The 22,351-nt window shown below is 39.0% G+C and overlaps 2 protein-coding genes across 2 annotated transcripts; one reads left to right on the forward strand and one right to left on the reverse strand.

Annotated features, from left to right (window-relative positions):
• Positions 1–4,722: 4,722 nt before the first annotated feature.
• uts1 (urotensin 1) lies at positions 4,723–5,163 on the forward strand. The gene has a single exon (XM_078275245.1). The coding sequence runs from the start codon at positions 4,723–4,725 to the stop codon at positions 5,161–5,163; it is 441 nt and encodes a 146-aa protein (XP_078131371.1).
• A 5,631-nt stretch (positions 5,164–10,794) lies between these two features.
• trim54 (tripartite motif containing 54) lies at positions 10,795–21,813 on the reverse strand. The gene is made up of 8 exons (XM_078274774.1): positions 21,628–21,813; positions 21,108–21,286; positions 17,004–17,184; positions 14,519–14,614; positions 14,120–14,353; positions 12,864–12,886; positions 11,890–12,014; positions 10,795–10,847 (listed from the first exon to the last, which is right to left on the reverse strand). The coding sequence occupies exons 1-8, from the start codon at positions 21,811–21,813 to the stop codon at positions 10,795–10,797; spliced, it is 1,077 nt and encodes a 358-aa protein (XP_078130900.1).
• Positions 21,814–22,351: the final 538 nt, after the last annotated feature.

A 22,351-nucleotide genomic window follows, 5' to 3' on the forward strand; every position in this document is an offset into this window, starting at 1 on the left:
AGGCCTCGTTCACCTGTTTGGAGCTGGCTGGTGAATGTGACATATGTCATATAGGCCTGGCTGGATACACCGTGACTCTATTTGTGGATGTACTGATCGCTGTGGATTACTTTTTTTCTGTGTCATTGGGTTACGGCAAAATACGGATCTTTTTTCTCAACGTGTCTTAACATTTTATGGTGAGTTTGGAGAGGCATCTCAACAGACTGTAGGTCCAACACTGAGTGTTCACTGTTACATTTTAGTTGAATTTAAGCGTCTGTCTATTGCGTTCCAAGACAGCCGTGCTGCGATTGGATTTCATAAGGATGAATTGTTAAATTGTTACAATGTAATTTAAAATAACTGCTTTAAAAAATAAATGTTAAATGTTTTGGAATATAATGTTCAGCTTCGGCACCTTTACCTATGTGCTAAAATATACAATGATGAAGCCTAGTGACAAGTCCATAGCAACCAGTGTTGAATTGTTATTTCCCATTGTCCTTTGCTGAATGGTCTCAATGTTTTATTTCATGTTTACTAGAGGAGTAACTTAGTTTTTGAAGTAATGCATGAAGTGTGCATTTAGTTTCCATGCTTATTGTGTTTCCACAACAATGTTAGGGAGTGAATCTACTGAAATGGCCACCACACCATAACAGAGGAGTGGGATGTGTAAGGTGAGAATGCAGAGGTTAACTCCTGTACGTCATGGCTGTAAAAATCGAATGGCATCTGTACTTTGCTAAGTGCAAACGTGTACGCAAGGGGAGGGTCATAGGAAAATAATTACTGATGAGGGGAGGGTCAAGTCCTTTTAGGTTAGAGGCCACAAAACTCCTCTGGTGGCCCCTGAATTAAATAACAAACCCTAAGTGAACTGGCTGCTGGATATAGCTTTTTATTTACCGTACGGACCTGAAAGTGGTATCAATGTCGTCTTACTCACAGCAAAAAATCAAGGTTATTTCCCAAAATGTCGAACTATTCCCTTAATCGGTCAATGTCATTGAAATATTTTCTGTTAAACTGCATTGTACTAAACAACAACATAGACCCCTGAATCCATCAGTGCATCGACGACCGCTGCTAAAGTGTAAATTGTTCCTTTATTATTCAATGTACATGGAATCTTTATACTCAAAATGTGCACATTTTTAATAACAAAGGCCACCTGTGGCATATAAACTATTAATATTTGACATGAGGTGATGTCAATGGTGTTTTTGACCTCGCTAACTTTTGTGGCCAACTTAGCTTTGGCTGGGTGGGGTTTGTTTGGAGGCTGCTGAGCTGGGCTGTCCACCAAATGAACTGCACACATTTTTCCCCACACAAACACACTTGGGCTATATCTGGCAAAAGCAAGCGGAAAATGTCTGACGAATCCATTGAATATCCGCCAAATAGGATACGAGCAATAGAGAAGAAATCCAAAAATGGATCCCAGCTCTCTGGGGAGAGGGCTCGTATGGGTATACGATACGAACCCTCTCCCCAGAGAGCTGGGATCCATTTTTGATTTAGCACCAAGACTTCGCTGCGTTTTCAAATTTAAACCGAGGTAATTAAATGAAGATGCAGTAGTCTTCGTAGCACTTTAACCTGAATATGAGGCAAGGTGGAGCAGATCTGTGTTTCAAATGTTCATGTTAAAGTCATTACAGTTGTAGCACTCATATTTCTGGTGAGAAAATGACCCTTTACAATTCTCCTTTAAAGCCCCCGAAAAACTAAAAAGTATTTCTCTATAACATTAAATGTCCATGATTAAATATGCAACGATTAAAGTTCGGGGGGGAGATCTTTTGTTATCATTTATTATGACTTTAACACTCAAGAACTCGGCATCAGTGAGGGTGGCGTTTGATCGAGCAAATGAGCCCACAACTATCGACAAATTTGGATTAAACACACTGGTGAACGTGAAAGTATACGTGACATCCCTTTTTTTTTTTTTTCCCCAACTGAGCCCTGTCAACTTAAACTCTCATGTGAAACAACCAACAAACTTCTAAATGTGGCAGAAAATGTTTCAATCATGTCAGAGTTTTTCAGGGCATTTATATAATAGTTGGTTCATATATACACTCACCTGAAGGATTATTAGGAACACCTGTTAGATTTCTCGTTCTCTAATCAACCAATCACATGGCAGCTGCTTCAATGCATTCAGGGGTGTGGTCCTGGTCAAGACAATCTCCTGAACTCCAAACTGAATGTCAGAATGGGAAAGAAAGGTGATCTAAGCAACTTTGAGCGTGGCATGGTTGTTGGTGCCAGACGGGCTGGTCTGAGTATTTCACAATCTGCTCAGTTACTGGGATTTTCACGCACAACCATTTCTAGGGTTTACAAAGAATGGTCTGAAAAAGGAAAAAACATCCAGTATGCAGCAGTCCTGGGGGGAGAAAATGCCTTGTTGATGCCAGAGGTCAGAGGAGAATGGGCCGAGTGATTCAAGCTGATAGAAGATCAACTTTGACTCAAATAACCACTCGTTACAAACCAAGGTATGCAGCAAAGCATTTGTGAAGCTACAACACGTACAACCTTGAGGCGGATGGGCTACACCAGCAGAAGACCCCACCGGGTACCACTCATCTCCACTAAAAATAGGAAAATTAGGCTGCAATTTGCAGAAGCTCACCAAAATTGGACAGTTGAAGACTGGAAAAATGTTGCCTGGTCTGATGAGTCTCAATTTCTGTTGAGACATTCAGATGGTAGAGTCAGTATTTGGCATAAATAGAATAAGAACATGGATCCGTCATGCCTTGTCACCACTGGGCAGGCTGGTGGTGTAATGGTGTGGGGGATCCCTTTCACCTTCAGAACTGCCTTAATTCTTTGTGTCATTGATTCAACAAGATGCTGGAAGCATTCTTTAGAAATGTTGGCCCTTATTGATAGGATAGGGTCAAACACGGTATTAGTATGGTGTTCCTAATAATCCTTTAGGTGAGTGTAAGTGGATGGACGTGTTGCCGAAGTCCTTGAGGATAATATATTCCTGGTGTAGTTGAGGTCTGTGTAAAATGACAAAAAAAAAAATCTGATTCTGATAAAATGTAATCATTTTGCCAGTAAGAGAATGTACAGAATGGATTATCTTTCCCTGATAATGTAAAGACTTCAGAAACTTAAAGTCTTGTCTAATCAACCTATAAATATATAACTTATCATTATGTGGGTTACATGTCTTTACAGTCTTTACAAGTTACAGTAAGTTCAGCACCATGGATAGCTCCTATACAAATCCACTCTAAATGTAAAGGGATTTTTCATCGTTTTGTTCAAAAGGTTTAATTAGATGGCTGTTGAAATAAGATCTTAACTTGTAAAGGGCATCTGCTCAAAAATGAAGTGTTAAATGAAGTCATTGATGTGAAAAGAAAAAAAGAACTCATTCATTGTGTTTTCCACTTGTTGCATCACTTTGGCCTTCAAAGGCCGTATACTTTTAATACTTAATTTGCCAGTTTAACTTCACAATTAAGTCAACTTAAAAAAAAAATGAAGGTAAAACCAATATCCTTGTGTCACAGACTCCAGATCTGTCACGTGGGAAAGGTGAGATTCAATTCTGTTTAATTCAATTCAAGATACCTTATTAGTCCTTTTTAAATGGGTAATTTGATGCGAGTTTGCAAACACAAATCACACATTCATAAAAACTATTTACAAAAAAAACAACTAAGAAAACCGTTGAAACACAGCAGCAGTTATTTGGCATATCATCACCAAAAACATTTCATTAATGATCTTCAAACTTGAAGAACCCTTGAAACTTTCTAAAAAAAAAACAACTCAGAAACCCCCTCCTCATATGCTCCTTTTTGTCCCCCTGGGAGGTCCCTCATAGAAAGGAATTAAACCTGTAACCTTATTTCCTGTCACTCACCGCATCCCCAGCTGTCCCTCAGGACTATATTGCCTTGTCGTCTCGATAGTTGTCCAGTTTCCAAACCGGGCTCTGTGCTTGCATTGACGTCAAACGAGCAGGCTGGATGTATAAAACCCTCCGTCCTCTCCAGTCGCCGCTCACAGGGACTTTTCAGACTCGGCACCGACCTGAGATCCCACCGGCCGACCACAAAGTTCAGCTGCAGCATCTGGAGAGAATAAAGTGAGTACCGCAGCTTTCATTTACTCTTTTTATCAGTGTAAAGTTTTGCTGAATCGGCCGTATATTTGTGCAAGTGAGAATATGATGAAAAAACAGTGCAGGCATATCATCTTCAGATATATTGAATGCTCTAATACTTGCATTATACTAAACTCAGCTCATGTAATGTAGATGACACCTTTTGTCCTTTTTTAGTTCAGAACATTTTCTTATTTGCTTCATTTTTTTTTTTACAGGGAAGTGCCTGTGTGATTGACATAAAATGTAAATATTGTAAGATAACATATAATCTTTATGACACCAGGGCCTATGTTACATTTACCAGATTTAGCGACGGACTACAGTGGTAAAAATCATGCACCCTCTATACAAATACATTCAATTTCATTACTTCTTTCTCACAGGCTTTCTATCTCTTAACATTAAGCCGGATGGTTTTATTTACAGTCATTTAGGCCTATGCATGATTAAAACTATACATTTGCCACAAAGAGTTGTCTGAAAAACTGCAAAACAATAATGGTGTTTACTGCGAGTTTGATTGACCGCTTCAGTTTCCTGATGATTATGTGATGTACTGTCACCTTTATAAATCTCTCTGGTTGCAGGACATGAAGCCAGTCCCCCTGCTCCTTCTCCTCTCCTCGGTCCTCCTCTCATCACACCTCCGCCCCGCTGCCGGTAGACCGCGCATCCTCCCCGGCTGGCTGGATAGCAGCGGTCCCCTCCAGACGCAGCAACTGGGCCAAGTGCTCCTCAGAGCGGCCGCCGCCGGGGACAGCACCGCGTCAGATCTGCTGGGCGACAACATCCTGAGGTTTCTCCAAAAAAGAAACCTGAACCCTCTGCGCCTGCTCCCACCCGAAGAGGAGATTGAGAAGGATGAGGCGGTGAGGACGGCGGCGCAGCTGTGGAAACGGAACGAAGATCCGCCGCTGTCCATCGACCTCACCTTCCACCTGCTGAGGAATATGATCCAGATGGCCCAGATAGAAAGCCAGAGGGAGCAGGCTCAGCTCAACCGCAAAGTCCTCGACGAGGTCGGGAAGTAAAGCTCTATTTTTTTTTTTTTTAATTGCCTCGTTAAAACAGCCAAACCGCTGTCTAAGTATTTAAGACCTCTGACATTAGTTGTTGTTTGTGCGCCTGCCTTCCTCTTCACATCATTTTTATGCACAGCTGGTGCCAATTTACGCATCACAGCACCTGCGAGTAAAATGTAAACGTCTTAAGTGTTATTTAAAGACTTTGTTGGGAAATATAGAATCGGACTTCTCAGACCCCCTGACCCCTTCACCGGCCCCTGGCTTCACCCCCAGCCTCTTCACACACACACTCCTCCTCGCACTGGACTTTTGGAAGGGAACCTTTTAGGTATCATTTCATGACTTAACATTTGGAATTGAGCAGCGTTGTCTTTTGACATTTATCTTCATGATCAAATGTTTTGATGCTTGAAATGAAAATAGGACTGACCCAAATATTTACAGTTTAATCATTCTTCTTGTCAGTAATTTGGATGACTTCATTGTTAATGTATGGACTGCCATAATGATAATCATGATATTACCTCGCTTTACAGGCTACTTGTTTGCCCCTGCAGCTAAATAAGTCTAATGTAAGGTGCATTATGGGTGTTTGGCTTGTAACCACCAGACACAACTGAATTGGTGCTGTGTTGATAAATGTTCTTAATATACTATCCTAAAATGAGTAAATCTTTAGATGTTGTAACTTACTATGAGTGTGGCTCAAACTGAAATTTCGCCACATTTCTACCATAATGTAGTGGTAAATTAAAACAATGGTAATCTCTGGCCTTAAGTTTGTGATCACAATATGGTGATTAAACACCAAAATAAAAAGGTTTTTCTTTGTATAACCTACTTCAGTCTTATGATTTAAGTTAGACTAAAAAGATGGTAAGCTATTTGATTTGTTGTGTTTACCCTCGCCTCGACTTGATTAGTTCATATAAACTACAATATTAAATTGCTAATTAAAGCACCAAGGTTTTGTGCTGCAAAAAAATAAATAAAACCTCATAAAGGGTTTTTTAATGGTACCTTAAATTGTACTATACTGTACATAACTGGCCAAATAAAGGTAGTATTCAGCCTGTTAAAGGGATGACTCAAATGTAATAAGCTCATAATTAATCTTTAAACTGAAGAATAGACCACTATAGATCTACACAATGTGAAGCTTAAAAAAAAACCCTCTTCATGGATATCAAACTCTCCTTTGTGTTTTTGTTGTTTTAATCCCACTCTGATTGTTTGAAGTTAATGAAATGGCGTCTTTAAGAATGGATCTGAGGTGGAAGGAAAGATAAAACACAACTTAATGCTAATTATTTTCCATCTTCAACCGTCGGCTCTCGCCTTCCTTTCATCCTCCTTTAGTTCAGAGGGAGCACTATCACCTGTACTGTATCACCTGTAGCATGCTAACCTGCTAACGACAAAAAAAGAAGCAAAAACAAAGCTTTATTTTACCATAAACATTTATGTCTGACACTGATTCCATTGTTTTAGCAAAAGAAGAAAAAGCTTTTTGCCATTTATATTTTGTAATAAAAAAGTTTGAAGTAAAACATCTTTTGATTCTGTTATTGTGCTGATTTATAAATGTGTATTAATCGGTTATAAAGAAATACAACTTTTGTAACTGCTGTATGGTCCAGTGTTTTTTCAATTTGTAATAGGATTTACAGATTTTTGTCCAGCTTGCGGCCGGGTCAAAGGACTGTAACAATGGTCATCTCTCAGTTGCGCTTCTGTCCATCTAACAACACTTTGAAAGCAAAATCACAACACCGACTGGTCAGATTTCATTGATTTTTTTTTTTTGATTTTTTTTTAGCTTAGATATTCATGTCCCCCAGAGGATGATTCCTAATGATGATGAACCCCCTGACCTTTTTACAGCGTTGACATCAGGTCAAAATGACATGTAACAAATGTCCCCAGTCAGACTCAAACTATTGACTTTGTCTAGGTCATCTTAAACTCCTACGCCACGTGAACGTCCCAACCCTTTTGATTTTAATTACCTTTATGCACTTTACTCCAATGCCATGCATAGGACAAACCATATATTTACATTGAGGTAGTATTGCCAGTTTGAGACAAGTGAATTAGCTTCTTTTTTTAATCACAATGCCTAAAATTTATTTTAACCCACAAATTCAACGGAGGACCGGGCTGACTTAATATGGCGTTTTATTTGATAATCCCTTCATTTTATTTTAGCTATTTAGTGTGTGATACAGAATAGAAATTAAATAAAACTGCTTAATCACACCACTTGCTGCTTAATCACACCACTTGCTAAAAAGCTATTAACTGTAATGAATTAGAGTATACAATTCGTTATCACTTTCAACTGTTGGTTGAACGTTATCATTGCAACATAAGCTTTTTTAAAGATCCATTATTGTTAAAGGCTCAGACATGATGGAATTTAATGTCCAAGTTGTTGAAACAGATAAAAGAGAGGGAGAAGAAACAAACACAGAAGTTAAAATGGCCTACGAGTTCTTTGTTTCTCTGACTCAGTCTAAACTGTGGGTGTGTTGGTGATTCTTCTGCCTTATCACCACCTGTTTGTTTCATCTCCCTCGTTGTGCTTTACAAATGCAATTACATATCACTTTGTAGCTGCAAAGCAATGGCAAGCAATGGCAAACATGTTTGTCATCATACCGGTACTTTAAACTCTATTAAACTGCATAACTCAGAATGTTTGACTTCAAAAGATATAACCTGATGCTTAATCAAGTTCTGTACACCTTGTGGCGACTGAGATTACTCAGTTACATTGCTAGTGCATGAAAATGATTGTTTGAATGATGTTTATTTTTAATCTAGATTGTGTTTTGAAGCCCAGTTTTCCAAAAATCCCAGGATGCAAAAGTATTTCAGCTTGATTAACAGCATTAAGAAAATAATCAAGAGCTCACAATGACAATGCTAACATGCTGATATTAAGCAGGTACAACGTTTACCATGTTAACCATTTTAGCATGTTAGCATGCTAACATTTGGCGAATACTGTAGCACTAAACAGAGTACAGATGGGGTTCATGAGAATCTCATTCATTTTGCAGGGATTTGGTTCAAAACCAAAGTACTGGAGAAATGTTAATGTAATGATAGGGCTAAATGTAAGGTCAGGGGATCACCAAAGACCAAAGTTGTTACAATTCACACTTCAGGGGAACATGAATTGTTGCACAAAACATTATTGCAATCCATTCAATGTTTGAGAAATTTCACTCTACACCATGAATGTCAACCTCATGGTGGCGCTAGAGGAAAAGGATCAGGATCATTGAAGTTGTTACAATACATCATCTGGGCACGATGAATGTTTGTATCAAATTGAATGGCAATCCATCCAATAGTTGTTGAGATATTTCTGTCTGCAAGCAGGAGTAAATTGTGTATTTTTTGGGGACTATTTTCAGCAGTGGATTAAACCACATTTGGTCCTCTAGTGAGTATTTATTGCAGCATTGCTCATACATGTGTTTTTTGGACAATAGAGCTTTATGACAGAGGACTAAGATATATCCGGCTTTGGATACCCACACAATACTTTGTAGTCGGAACAATTCATTTTCATGTTGACAATACGAGAAATACAGAATAACAGCAGCCTTGTCCTTTAACAAAGGAGTGAGGTGCCCAACCCTAACAAAACCTTAAGCATAGAGGTGGCTGATCAGAACATTTTCATGTGGGTCATCTTGGAAGGCTTGTGTTGGAAATGTATTTATATACAATCTGAAGAGAATTATTAAACTCTGAAGCCTTTAGAAATTATTGTGACAGAAAAGCTATATAAGGGCTTTAAATCCGGAAGAAAAAGACCAACGTGAACAAAATCTTTTCCCTCCCACAGCACAGAATACAGTGCTAAATCCACTGTATACATTTCCTGTGAACTATACATAGAGAGATATATTTAAACACAATACACTGGATGTTTTTTTATTTTATTCTTTTATACGGAACAAAAGGAAACGATGTGGGAGGCTAAAATCCGGCCAAGTCAGTCTTCTGGGCTGCTGCAGGAGGAACCACAGATGGATAACGTATAGAAAGGTATGATTTCAATCAATCATTTAGGTGTTTGTTTTTACATGTTGTCTTCATCTTTTTATGTGGCTGAATTCACTTTTGTGGATTTTTCCTGGAGGATTATGGTAAACCTCTATTTCCGTCTCTGTTTTACATTTCCTCAGGACTGCAGCAAGAACCTTGAGTAAAGAACAAAAGACGAATACCATGAGATCAGTGTCATCTTCCCACGTCCAAACAATCACCAGTAACTCTCCAGCTGCTCAGCCTAATGTCACACAAACGCAGCACGGAGGAGGATCCTGTTGTTGTTGTTGTTGTTGCCGCCTTTGACTGAGTCAGCATGAATACGCTGATGCTGCCGCCTTCCTGAGTGGATGGGGGGAATCCTTCACTCTCTTTTTACGTAAGTGGTCTTGTTAGAGACAACTTCACACATCTCTTCTGTACGATACACAGTGAGCTGCTGCTGACTTCAGATTGTGCACATTACAATTCATCAGCAGAACAACAAGAACATTTATAAACAGGCTCTGACACATTTGAACAACTTCAGTTTAAGAACTGTCAGTTTTGTTTTTGCATTTTTAGAAACTTGTTTGTCTGCAGGATTTTCATTGAAACACTTGAAATATGAGGCATTTTATGATGTTCAAGACATGAAGTGAACCTTTAGGGTGCCATGTATTTATTAGGGCTGTAACGATACATCGATCTGGATCGATATATCACTTCAGTGATCAACAATCCAATATCATCGATGCAAAGTGAAAATCGATGATACATATCATCTTTAAGATGCGCTTTTATTTTGAAATTGACATGGGCATCATCTCATATTGATCACCGGCACCTGAATTGAATTAAATCAAAATCAATTTTCAGGTTTCCTGGAGAATCTTCTACAGCAAACTAAGGAAATTTTATTTTCAACTATTTTTTATTTAGTTGTAAAACGTCTCTGTTCAGAGGTGGTCTTTGGTGCATGATGTGAATGGCCTCCATGACAACTGAGCCAGCTCTACCTGCTGATGAAGACTGTGGGATGCAAAAGAAATTTCCAGGAAAGGTTAGTAATTGGACTTTGAGATTGTATGGCTTTTTTATTCAAAATTGTAAGTTTTCTCACCAAAACAGTGACAGAGCTATAATTCAGGACTAAATTAACAAATAAAAACACTTATGAGTCCCTCAAAGCGAAATATTATGAATTAGACTCTGTAGTCCAATGTGTGTCCATTACGTGTATAAAACATAAAAACATTTGGCAAGAAGAGAGACAGGGCTACGGGTTTGTCCGCTCTAGCTGATGACTGGAAGCTGAATAACTAATGTGAGAAGTCTGACACTTTCTAAACCAAAATCAAACAAACCACAAAGCCCTGGCCATGCAAAACCCTGATCAATTCATCAATACAGGTCAACAGGGAGATTCAAGACAGAAACAAACACCTTGTATCCCCTTCTGTTATGTCTCTCAGATAATATCAAATTGTGCTTAAATGTTTAACCTACAAAAAGTCAAAATCTGCACTTGAGTCATTGAAAACAAAAGCTTCCTCTGTTTTGGTCTTAAAATCTGGAGCAGAAGTGAAGTTATGACTCCTCGCCACCTTCTTCAGGATATTCTTCTCCATTATCTCCCACACCTACACACACACACACACACACACACACACACACACACACACACACACACAAACTTTTGTTTAAGAGGACACTGCATTGACTTACCCTTACCTTAACCCATACATACCTAGACTAAAAACCAAGTCTTAACCCTAAAATCTAATGGTTTCCCTTGTAGGGACCTTTTTCATCCCCAAATGTGTCACAGTCCCCACAACGTGGTTAATACCAGTATACACACACTTTTGTTCAGACAGTAAACAGAGCTATTTACTGTAAACCTGTGTGAATGTGAATGGAAGCTAAATAAAATGGTGTCTGATCCTTCTGGAGGTCTTTGTGTAGCTGTGAAGTCAGGTGTTCACTGAGACGCTCATTCAGAGAGAATTTATTTATTAATGGTTTATATATCATATATCATCAGCCTCCCCATTGTTTTAATATTTGTATTAGTTATCATAAAGAAATCCTAAAAAATATATATATATATATATATATATAGGAAAGTGGGGGGGACAAAATACACACAGAGGGGAAAGGTCAGTATGAATAAGTACACTTAGTTACTCAAATAATAATCAAACAATAATCAAATAATGCAAATAATAAGCAAACCCAATTATCAACCAATCCATCGATCACCTTCATAACTAATAACTTAATCAACTATTCAAAAAAATTAAAACTAGCTTCACCTCTACAACAGTAAACTCTCGCTTTTACTTTAAGGGGAGACACTACGGCGAATAGGGAAACTATTTTAACTTATAGATATTTACATTAAGACTATTCTTTTTTTGTATAAAAAGTTTTCTGAAATTTGTATGTTTAAATATGCAAATGAGGCATTATCCAGTGCTAACTTTTGGTGAGTTTAGGAGAAATCTAATTTAAAATAAACTCCTAAATGTGTATTTTGGATGTTTTTTCCACTAGTGGAGTACTTTAATTTTAATACTTAAAGTAAATGTTCTTGATTATACTTACATACTTTTACCTGGTTAACATTTTCACTGCAGGAGTTTATACTTTAAGTAAAGTATGTCGTTCCACGGTGCGTACCGGAGCAGAAGTTGATGTTCCTCAGCATGTCAGTGAGATCGTCGGTATCGATGAAGAAATGGCTCATACTCTCGTAACCGAGCTCTGGACGCTCCATGTTCGAGGCCCTGGCTGTCACTTCTATCCTGTTAACACAAACATGTTTCAAAATAAGACTTTGAGTTACTTCACACTTCTATTCCATCTTTGTTGGGAGTCGCACATGCGCAGTAGCTAGGTAAGGACTACTAGCCAGTCAGAAGCAGAGTATTAGGGCGTGCCATGCTAGCAGCTAGGTGAGCATTATAACGTGTTACAAAGTGACGCACGTTTGTCACGAAAGAAACAATAGAGCTGTTTGTGAACAGTGTTTTCTGTTGGAGATGGTAAGTCCCTTTCGAGTGGACTTTGGGCTTTTTCACTTTGTAAACCTATAACGTGCACAAAAAAAGATATATAACACAATAAAGGGGAAAAGCCAAAAAGATAGAAAATAAACTTTAAGATAAAGCCTTCTTATCTGCAGCCTGTGTAGTATTGATACATTCAACAATACATTTTAAAGCAGGCAAACATCCATTTCAAAGGTTATTGATGTGGATTTACAAGAACAATATTGGCTCGATCCATCAGCAAACCAAACACACACACACACACACACACTCAGTAAACTCTATCTCATCCCCATGTGGCCAGGCGCTGACGGCAGCATTCAGAGCAGATTACTTAGGTTTTTCTATCTCTTGTTGATCACCTGCTACATAAAATATACATCAAACAGCTGATGACTGTTGACAACATAGCGCCGTATGCTATCAGTGGTGGAAAGCAACATAGTACATTAACTTAGGTACTGTATTTTAGTAAAATGTTGAGGAACTTGTAATTTACTATTGAGTATTTCCATTTCCTGCAACTTTTGTTTTAATATGACCACATTCTCTACATGCAGAATCAAAGCTTCAGAGCTTCACCACAAACAACACTCAACTTACTTTTCCAGTATGACTTTGGCGCTCTGTGAGAGTGGAGAAGATGGAAAGGAGGAAAGAGACTAAGTTAATTACATTGTGCTTCAGTTGTCTGTGCCAACGATATTAGTCAGAAGTATTTGTCAGACATGTCACCGCATTAAATTAAAAACATGATAATAAGAAATACTGCCAGCTAAACTTATTATTTTTTAAATTTTCAACCAACCCTCAAATTACATCAAAGATATAGACCAAACAATAATTAATTTGCCGTAGCGACTGATACAATACACGTCCTTTGATACATTTTTTAAAAAGTTTAACATCTCAATTTTAAACAAGTCTGCTGTTGTAGACATGAGATTTAGAAGTCAGTGGAATGTATGTGTGCTTGTTTCCTTCATCAAAACATGTCTGTGCATGTGATCAATTGGTTGATCGATACAGTATACTGGAGAGACTGAGCTGCTCTTCATTATCTCTGCAGCTGTATGAATTATTCATGTGTCTGTGGTGAGTGTGACAATACTGTCTGAGTCTTGAGGTATGCAGGACCAGAGATCCAGCAGCCCTCAGGGGGGTTTGTGGAAGCAAAGCGCCCGACATGGAGGCATCCAGCTGGGCTTACTGCCCCTGTTTCCCTAAAGCCCTTGATCATCAGTAGCAGCAGCAGCAGACATGGCCTGGGGACTACTGAGCATGGATCATCGTGTCTAATGAACCCTTTGGCTGGGAAGTATATCGATGCATGGAAGGAAACTTTGAATGATGAAGGAACGTGAGGTGTGAGGTGAATTTGTTTAAATGAAAAACAAACTACTGCTGAGAAAAATATGCAGTTTATTTTGTGTCACCTGTATGTTTAGCGTGAATGAAATGTTTGGTATGTAGGGGATTTTATTGATCATACAGTTAAATTAAATTGGTGGTTCCCACACTGAGGGTCGGGACCCTAAAAGAAGTTGCAGGATAAATCTACGGTGATTAACCGAATAGAATATAAATTGCGTTAGTTTTTTCAGACTTTCCTCTATAATAATTGCATTTAATTTGTGGCTTCTTTTTACTTTTTTGACTTCAGGCTTCTAAAAATCATTCAAAAGTTTGGGTAATTATCATAAATAAATAAATTTTGTGTTGACTCCCGATTATTTTCCAGTTTTCAGACCACTTAGGTCACTAAAACCCCGAAAAACCCCAATAAAAAAACAAGGACACTGACTCTCCAATCATCTAACTCAGCCTGCAGGAACCAGCTGATATAAAGTGTGACCCACCTGTATAAACACAGGCATGTGTGGCTCTTCCATCGACTGAATGGCCGACTCCACCAGTGTTACCGCGGCCTCCAGGTGATCGCTGTGCTGACGAATGAGAGATTGAACAAGTTTGAGTTTATCGTCCTGTTGTTTGGTGATGAGCCCCACCAGCTCCTGCTTCCGCTCGTCCAAGATGGCCAACAGGCTGTCGAAACGGATGGCTAGCTGTTCTCTCTGTCGCTGACCGTTCTCCTGAGGTGAGACATACATCTACTGTGAGAACAGTACATCTATTATGTGAGAAATATAAATATTACATCAGGACTTTATATTGGCTGATAAATAAACAACAAACTAGGTGTCTTGATGTAAAAAAATAACAAATTTCATTTTTGTGTGCGTGCGCATGTGCCTAACCTCTACAGTACGGCAGATTTCTTCCATCTGAGAGATGACTGCCTGGACGTGGTCGTTGCTGGCGACCAAGATGGCGATGCCGTCGCTCAGGTCTGTCTGCAAACATCCAGAACATCACTGACATTTAATTTTTATATTTATAGTTTATTATAGCTTCTGCACAGTTTTATTGTCATGTGTTAGCGTAGCAAACATTCTCATCCTATATGTAGACCAACATTAAATCACCAAATGTTTTTCTTTTGTTTTTCAAGTTAACCTTTGCATAAAGTTGGAGGATCAACAGCTTTCCTCGTCCTCATTTGAATTTCAGATGAGTGAATCAGAGACAGAGTGAGAGATGGAGAGACCGGCGCTGAAATGTCAACAAAGCCAACTGCTCACTAACATGCTTGATGCTGCTGCTGCTGCTGCTGCCATCTGCATGACAAAACTGCTGCTTTCTTTGTCTTTGTGCGACTTTGTGTGTCGGCAAATGAGCGATTAAGGTTTCTTTAATGCGATATATTTGATGTATAAGTTATTAAAACAATATCTGGTATCACCGTAAATGACCTTTAGATGACTAGATAACCAGGTGTGTCCTGATTTCAGTGGTTAAATACAGTATTCACTTTTATACTCTGTATTTGCACTAAGTGGTACGTCAGTGTGCATCTTGGTTTGCGGTTTTGAAAAGAGGAAAGTAAGAAAAAGAAAGATTTAAAAATAGAAACAGAAAGAATGTGAGATAAAGGCCACCATGCTTTTAAGAAGTCACCCACATGCACTTTTTGGAGAAATGTTAAGAGTTTAGAACTCTTTGATGGACTGACCTTTAAACAAGCTTCAGCTTCTGTTGTGAATAAAAACAAACTCCTAAATAAAACCTGCTTACTTCTGATACAACAGCAACAATGTATATACATTAATATTTTGTTTTGGTTTTGTTGCTTTGCCTGAAAGTGAAGTGAAGTGGATTTGAGTGTAGTGAACCAGAGGGAAGTATGGTCTAGAGCAGTAGTATGATGTGAATGTAAGTAGGGAGTGAAGTGGACTGAATTATGTGGAAGGAAGTGATTAAAGTGAAGTGAAGTGCACTGGCATTCAAGATTCAAAAAGCTTTATCGTCTAGTATGTTGCCATGTTAGAACATTTTCTTTTGATTGAAGGCAAAGTGTGTGTGATGTGTCAGTAGCATGAGTTTTGTATATGTATTGCATTGGGAATTAAGGATTTGTTGTATAATGACTTTTTAGCCAGAGGCACTCTGAACCTTCTTCCTGATGTAATAGCTCAAAGCTTTGGTGGAGGGGGTGGGAGGCATCCTGGATGATGAAGTTGGATTTTTCTTTCCACTGCTTGTATATAAAGATCAGATGGCTGTTTTTGTGGAATGCCTATGATCTTAACGGCTTGCCTGGCTATCCTAGCCAGCTCTCTCTTGCATTTGTCTGGTAGGAACACCAAGATGTGATGTTGAAAGCGATTACAAACTCTATCAGTGACTGGTAAACTCTGGATAGTAAACCCTCTCACTTCAAATCATTTAAGCCTTCTGAGGAGACACATGAGCTGTTGGGCCTTTTTGTAAATTGTGTCAACATGCAGGGTGAAGGTGCAGTATTCTTCTGATCAGGGGGACGGAGGGGGAGTTTGAGTTATTGCCATCGGGCCGGCGTTTCAGGGTCTAACTCAAGGACTAACATAAGAGATTTAGGGCATCCTTTGTTCCAGTAGCCATTGGTCTGCTGAACTCCATCAAATGATCACTGTACTGGAGATTCACTCATCATAAGCTTTCGTCTGTTGCTTCTGCACTTTACAATAGAACTGGTTGGAAGTTCTTTTTAACGAGATCTTGTATTGTTGTGTTTTGTTCATATAATGGATGCGATTGTGGACTGCTTGGCTTACCGTGTCTGCAAAAAACTATTTCCCTTAGTGGGACAATAAAACTGAACTGAACTAAATTATGTGAAGTGGAGTGGCATGAAGTTAAGCTGAGGAAAGAGAATTGAACCAGAGTTAAGTGAAGTGAAGGAATGTGGAATCAACGAATGTGAAATGGATGGAGAACGAAGAAAAGTGAATACGAGTGTAATGGTTGTAAAGGGAACTGGAATGAAGAGGCATGACCTAAGGGGGAATGTAGAAAGTAGAGCAGAGTGGCACACAATGAAGAGGAGTAAAATAAATTGAACTAGAGTGAAGTAAAGTTATATAAAGTGAAGTAATGTGGAATCGAGTTATGCGAAGTGGATGTGAGAACGAAGAAAAGAGGATTAGAGTGTAAAGCTGAAGTGACCTGGACTGAGCTGAAATAGTGTGGAGTGAAGTGGAGTGATGTGACATTTACTGGCAGTGAAGTGATGTGGACTGGGTGATGTAAAAAGAGGTGAATTGAAGTGGCATTATAAAGTGAAGTGACGTGGAGTAAAGTCACTGGTTAGAAAACGACACCTTGTTATAATAAAAGAAAAGCCAATAACGTTTTTTTCTTTACCTTCTGTCTCATATAAACGCTGCTGAGCGGTGCGACCTCACAGTCTTTGTGTTTTCCGAACACCTTGCACATGGAGCAGGTCGGTGTCTCACAGGACAGGCAGTAGATATTGATCTTCTCCTCTTCATGTTCTTCACACAGCAGCTGCTGCTTCTGTTGCTCTGGCTTGATGTTCACAAGCCTGGAAGAGACAAAAAGTAGAAATGGATCATCAAACTTTCATGCACAGCTTTTTATATATATATATATATATATATCATTCTCAACTTGTGAAATAACCAAAACTGTTCTGACATAGGGACTAATGTTGGATCACATCACTCATAGAAAGAAAATTGATTGAGAAAAATAAGTTTTCCTTAAACTTCTTTTACCATATCATCATTAGACAAACACCAGATTACATCTGTTTAATTACATCATTTGTTTAGGATTACAGTGTAGTAACTATAAGGGGCAGACATAAAACTTGAAGCACCTAGAAAGAGTTCAAGTGTGGGAGAGAATCTCATGTTTTTACACTGCTAAAAAAACATTTTTCACCCAGAAGTACAACCAGTGTTTTACTTTACAAGATAATCCAAAGCACAGCCTTCTTTGCTACAAGCCATCATTTTAAAGCACTTATAATGTGCTTAAAATGCCCTTAAAGGAAGACTTAAAGGCCAGATTTGCATGCACTAGTGGGATCTTGCCCACAAGACTTGGCAAAATTGTCTGTATTTTTAAACCAGTTAGTTTACGTCTGTTATTGCTGACATATATAGACGTCAGTGGATGATAGAAGTGAATCGCTTGGCTGAGAACACTGTTGTGTCTTTGTCACCTGGGAACCAAGATGGTGTCAGCTTCCAATAGTACACATCCAACGCACATAATGAATGTAATGAATTACGTCATTTTCCTCCCAGATTTGCCAGTTCTGCCATATTTGCAATGTACATGATCCTCTCAATGCCAAACATTTAATTATCATACAAGGGGAAATGAACAACCAGATCAACAAACGCAATTTACAAAATGTGCCTTTTAAGCCCTCACATGGAGGTCACAGTGGCACATTTAGGCAGTTGGGACAGTTAAGAGACATCCTAAAAAGCCAAGACTATTTTGCAAAAATAAATGATGCGATAAAGGGTTCTTTGTATTCTGACGTTGGTGTCTCTGACAGAAATGATGATTAAGTAATGAGAATTGTTTTCCACACATAAAAATATTATGAGAAACTACAAGTTACAAAACATCATTTACACAACATCTATTTTAGCCTACACAGATAATGAGGGGACTCCTGTCCTTCTGTCTCTAATGAGTGCCAACAGTGACTCATTGAGCTTCTATTTCGGAGTTAGGGTGACTTAAATATCAGTGCAGCGTTGTAGTAAGTGTGTACGCTTATAAAACAGAGGCAGATGGACTGAAGAGGCTTCTACTTGGATCATGTTTCTTTTTATACAAATTTGTAAGTAGCAACAGACTTCAAACAAACAACTTTTTTTTTTTTTTTCAGCCTTTCATGGAAAGAACAGCAAGATATGAAAGGGGAGAGAGGGGGTGATGACACGCAGGAAATCGTCTCAGGTCGGCCTCAAACCCTGGACCTTCTGCGTCGAGGTATACACCTTCATATATGTGCGCCTGCTCTACCCACTGATCCAACCCGGCCACAACAAAATGTATTTTCAAGCATTAGTTAGCTGATTAATGATGCTATGATCAATAATGCCAATGATACGTAACACTTGCTTTGATTCAATTAAATTTTCAATTCAATTTTATTTATAGTATCAATTCATAACAAGAGTTATCTCGAGACACTTTACAGATAGAGTAGGTCTAGACCACACTCTATAATTTACAAAGACCCAACAATTCCCCACGAGCAAGCATTTGGTGCAACAGTGGCGAGAAAAAACTGAGTGGCGAGGAAAAACTGAGTGGCGAGGAAAAACTGAGTGGTGAGGAAAAACTTAGTGGCGAGGAAAAACTGAGTGGTGAGGAAAAACTTAGTGGCGAGGAAAAACTGAGTGGCGAGGAAAAACTGCCTTTAGGCAGAAAGCTCGGACAGACCCAGGCTCTTTGTTGGCGGCATCTGTCGCTGCCGGTTTGGACACAGACACTTAAAAATATGGTTCATAATAACTATAGCAGTTGGAATGATGGACAGTGGCAGTTATAGTAACAATAAAGATAGTGGAACTATGACAAGAAATAATAGCTGATAAATTGTTAAAGTGCTCATATTATGCTTTTTAGCTTTTTCCATTTCCTTTATTGTGTTATATATCTTTTTTGTGCACGTTATAGGTTTACAAAGTGAAAAAGCCCAAAGTCCACCCCAAAGGGACTTACCATCTCCAACAGAAAACACTGTTCACAAACTGCTCCAAACAGCTCTATTGTAGTCCAGCCTTTACTTCAGAGACAAACGTGGTCACTTTGTAACACATGTTATAATCCTCGCTTAGCTGCTAGCGTGGCACGCCCTCATACTCTGCTTCTGACTGGCTAGTAGTCCTTACCTAGGTACTGAGCATGTGCGACTCCCAACAAAGATGGAACAGAAGTGAGATGTCTCACTCTGTAGCTAAAACAGAGAGCTCAACACACAGAGTGAAAAGAGGAGCTGCAGCAATGTGCAGTACAACAAAAATATGGTGTTTTTTGAAAATGAAACCATGTAAACCTATTCTGATATAACCTCTAAATACAATTATGAACCTGAAAATGAGCATAATATGAGCACTTTAAAGTTATTAATTATGAAGTAGGTTGGTTCACAAAGCCTGAATCTCTGCAGCTCCCCGCAGATACAACTCAACGCAACTTAACATCTGAGAATGAGATAGAGATGTTAAATTGTTTTAAATTAAATGTGTGTCCATCCCATTGACGATTTTTTTATCCTGCACGTCAAAAAAACTCTGCATCAAACACCTGTCCTGTTATAACTGCACTTGTATTGACTCCAACTCCAAACTCCATTCTTTTTTTCATCTTGACTTTCTTAAACATTCTTCACCTTTCTATTATGTTTCCCGTGCACACACACATCTTGCATTTAACTTGTAGTCAACAACAAGTGCATCAAAATGCAAATATAAAGAACTGTATTCATCACCTGAGGGGGTAATACACAAAATCAAGAGAGTGCGAATGTTTCAAAACTGGACCAAAATATTTCACTGTCGTGTTGTGTGACTGATTTTCGATTTGACCTCTTGATCTATTGACAACAACATTCGTCGCATAAGTTGCAAATGAAATCAAATAAATAAAAACTTTGTATTAATGCCAGCCCACCATTTTATTTCCTTATCTATTTTATAATTATTGTTTTTATCTTATATTATTGTTGGGTATTTTATTCCATTTTATTTTTTATTATATCTCATGAAATGTTAGTCCTGCTTCAACCATGTAAGGCACTGTGTATAATTATTATAGTTACTAAAAATGAGGGACAATTAAGGAGAAAATAACCCATAAGTGTGTTATCAACCATGAATTCAAATTCTCATATCTATTCACTACTGTATATAATTAAAGCTAGTACCAGATGTTTTTTTTTATCAGCCTCAAAGCCTTAAACTATTGTCTGCAATGAAAATGTCCGTCATTATGAATGCATCAACTCTGCATTACTGTCAAGCAAAGACTGAAGTCAGAAATCTGAAGACTGGCAGTAACATAATACAATACTGCTCTCTATTGGTGGTCACTAATGATTACAATAACATGCAGAGTCTTACTTCAGATTCTATATATAAAGACCTTTTCTTGCCAAACATGTTTGGAAGATGTGACGTGAATACTGAACAACAACTGGGAAAGAGAAAATAGTTGAATTCAAGGGAATTTTAAAATAATGATTACAATTCAACTTATGGTTTTGCTGATTGTTGACAAATACTGTACATCTGCTTACAATTACATTAAAGTGTTAAACCATGTATTACATGTTTATGTAGTGCTGAAGATGGGGAGGTTAAATGAAAAAGTAAAGTGGGATTTCTTACCCATACCTCACTCTCTCCTGCAAACACTCACACACACACAAACACGCACGCATGCACGCACACACTCACACACCCTCTCACTCACCTGTAGGCCTCCTGCTGTCTGTAGATGTCTATGATGTTCTCCACCAGCAGGTTCCTCTGCAGCCCGAAGACCCCGTGGCGGTCCAGCACCACCTCATGGCGGCACGCCGGACAGCGGAAGCGAGTGCCACTGGAAGCCATGCTGGAGGAGCCGCGGGACTGCCACAGAGGGTTAGTTGACTGGAGAAAGAGAGGAAGGACTGTTTTCTTTCTACAATAGTTCCAACATCAAACATATGTTTTTGATTTTGGGGTGAACTGTCCCTTTAAGTAACATTTTGAATGTAGGACTTGGAGTACTTATAGACCATGGTATTTCTACTTTTACTTAGGTAAAGGATCGGAATACTTCATCCACCACTGGGTGAATGTTTGATACCAGAAAGATATTTTCTTGGACTATTCCATCCATTTAAAATGAATGTAAAACACCACCTGAATGAAGCTCGTAATTGAAAAATTGGTTGAGATGAAAATGGTCCAAAAAAATGAATTGTAACCCTCTAAGACGCCAGCCTCACCTGGAAGATGTCGTTGGCACACTTGCGGCAGAGGTTGTGCTGGCAGGGCAGGATGACCACGGGTTTGGAGAACATCTCCAGGCACACCGGGCAGATCAGCTGCTTTTCCAGGTTCTCCATCGTGGCTCCTCTGCCAGCGCCGGGCCCAGAACTGCCTGCTGATGGAGGCCTGAGAGCAAAGTTCATCCCCTCCAGGGAGCGGTGAGCAAAACCTCCACGAAGACAGAAGAGGGTAACAAGCAGTGAAACACAAGTTGGGGGTATATATTCTTGTTTTGTTGGTGTTTTTAAGTGATATTTTCTCTCCGTCTTCTGTTCTAACTTTTACAATGTCTCTTTCCCCAGCTGTCTATCCCTTTACTCCCTCTGCCAGCCTGTCTAACCCCTATGTAAAGACCCACCAATGCCCCCTGTCTCTGTCCCACAGCAGCCGGCTTGTTGACTGTTGGTATTTTTAGCTCTTCAGTTTGTTCTGGCTTGGGTTACTGTCTAAACTGTGTTCCCCAGTCGGATCACTGGAAAATATGGGCGTGGCAGAGGATCAGGACAGTGAATTGTACTGAACTGTATTTGTATAGTGCTTTTTCTAGTCTTAACGACTACTCAAAGCGCTTTTACATAGTACAAGAACCATTCACCATTCCATACAATGTGCCACCTACTCATCAGATAAACATTCACACACATTTACACTCCGATGGCACAGCATCGGGAGCAATTCGGG

This window comes from Sander vitreus, chromosome 18 (genome assembly GCF_031162955.1).
Source record: "Sander vitreus isolate 19-12246 chromosome 18, sanVit1, whole genome shotgun sequence".
Classification (NCBI taxonomy): Eukaryota; Metazoa; Chordata; class Actinopteri; order Perciformes; family Percidae; genus Sander; species Sander vitreus.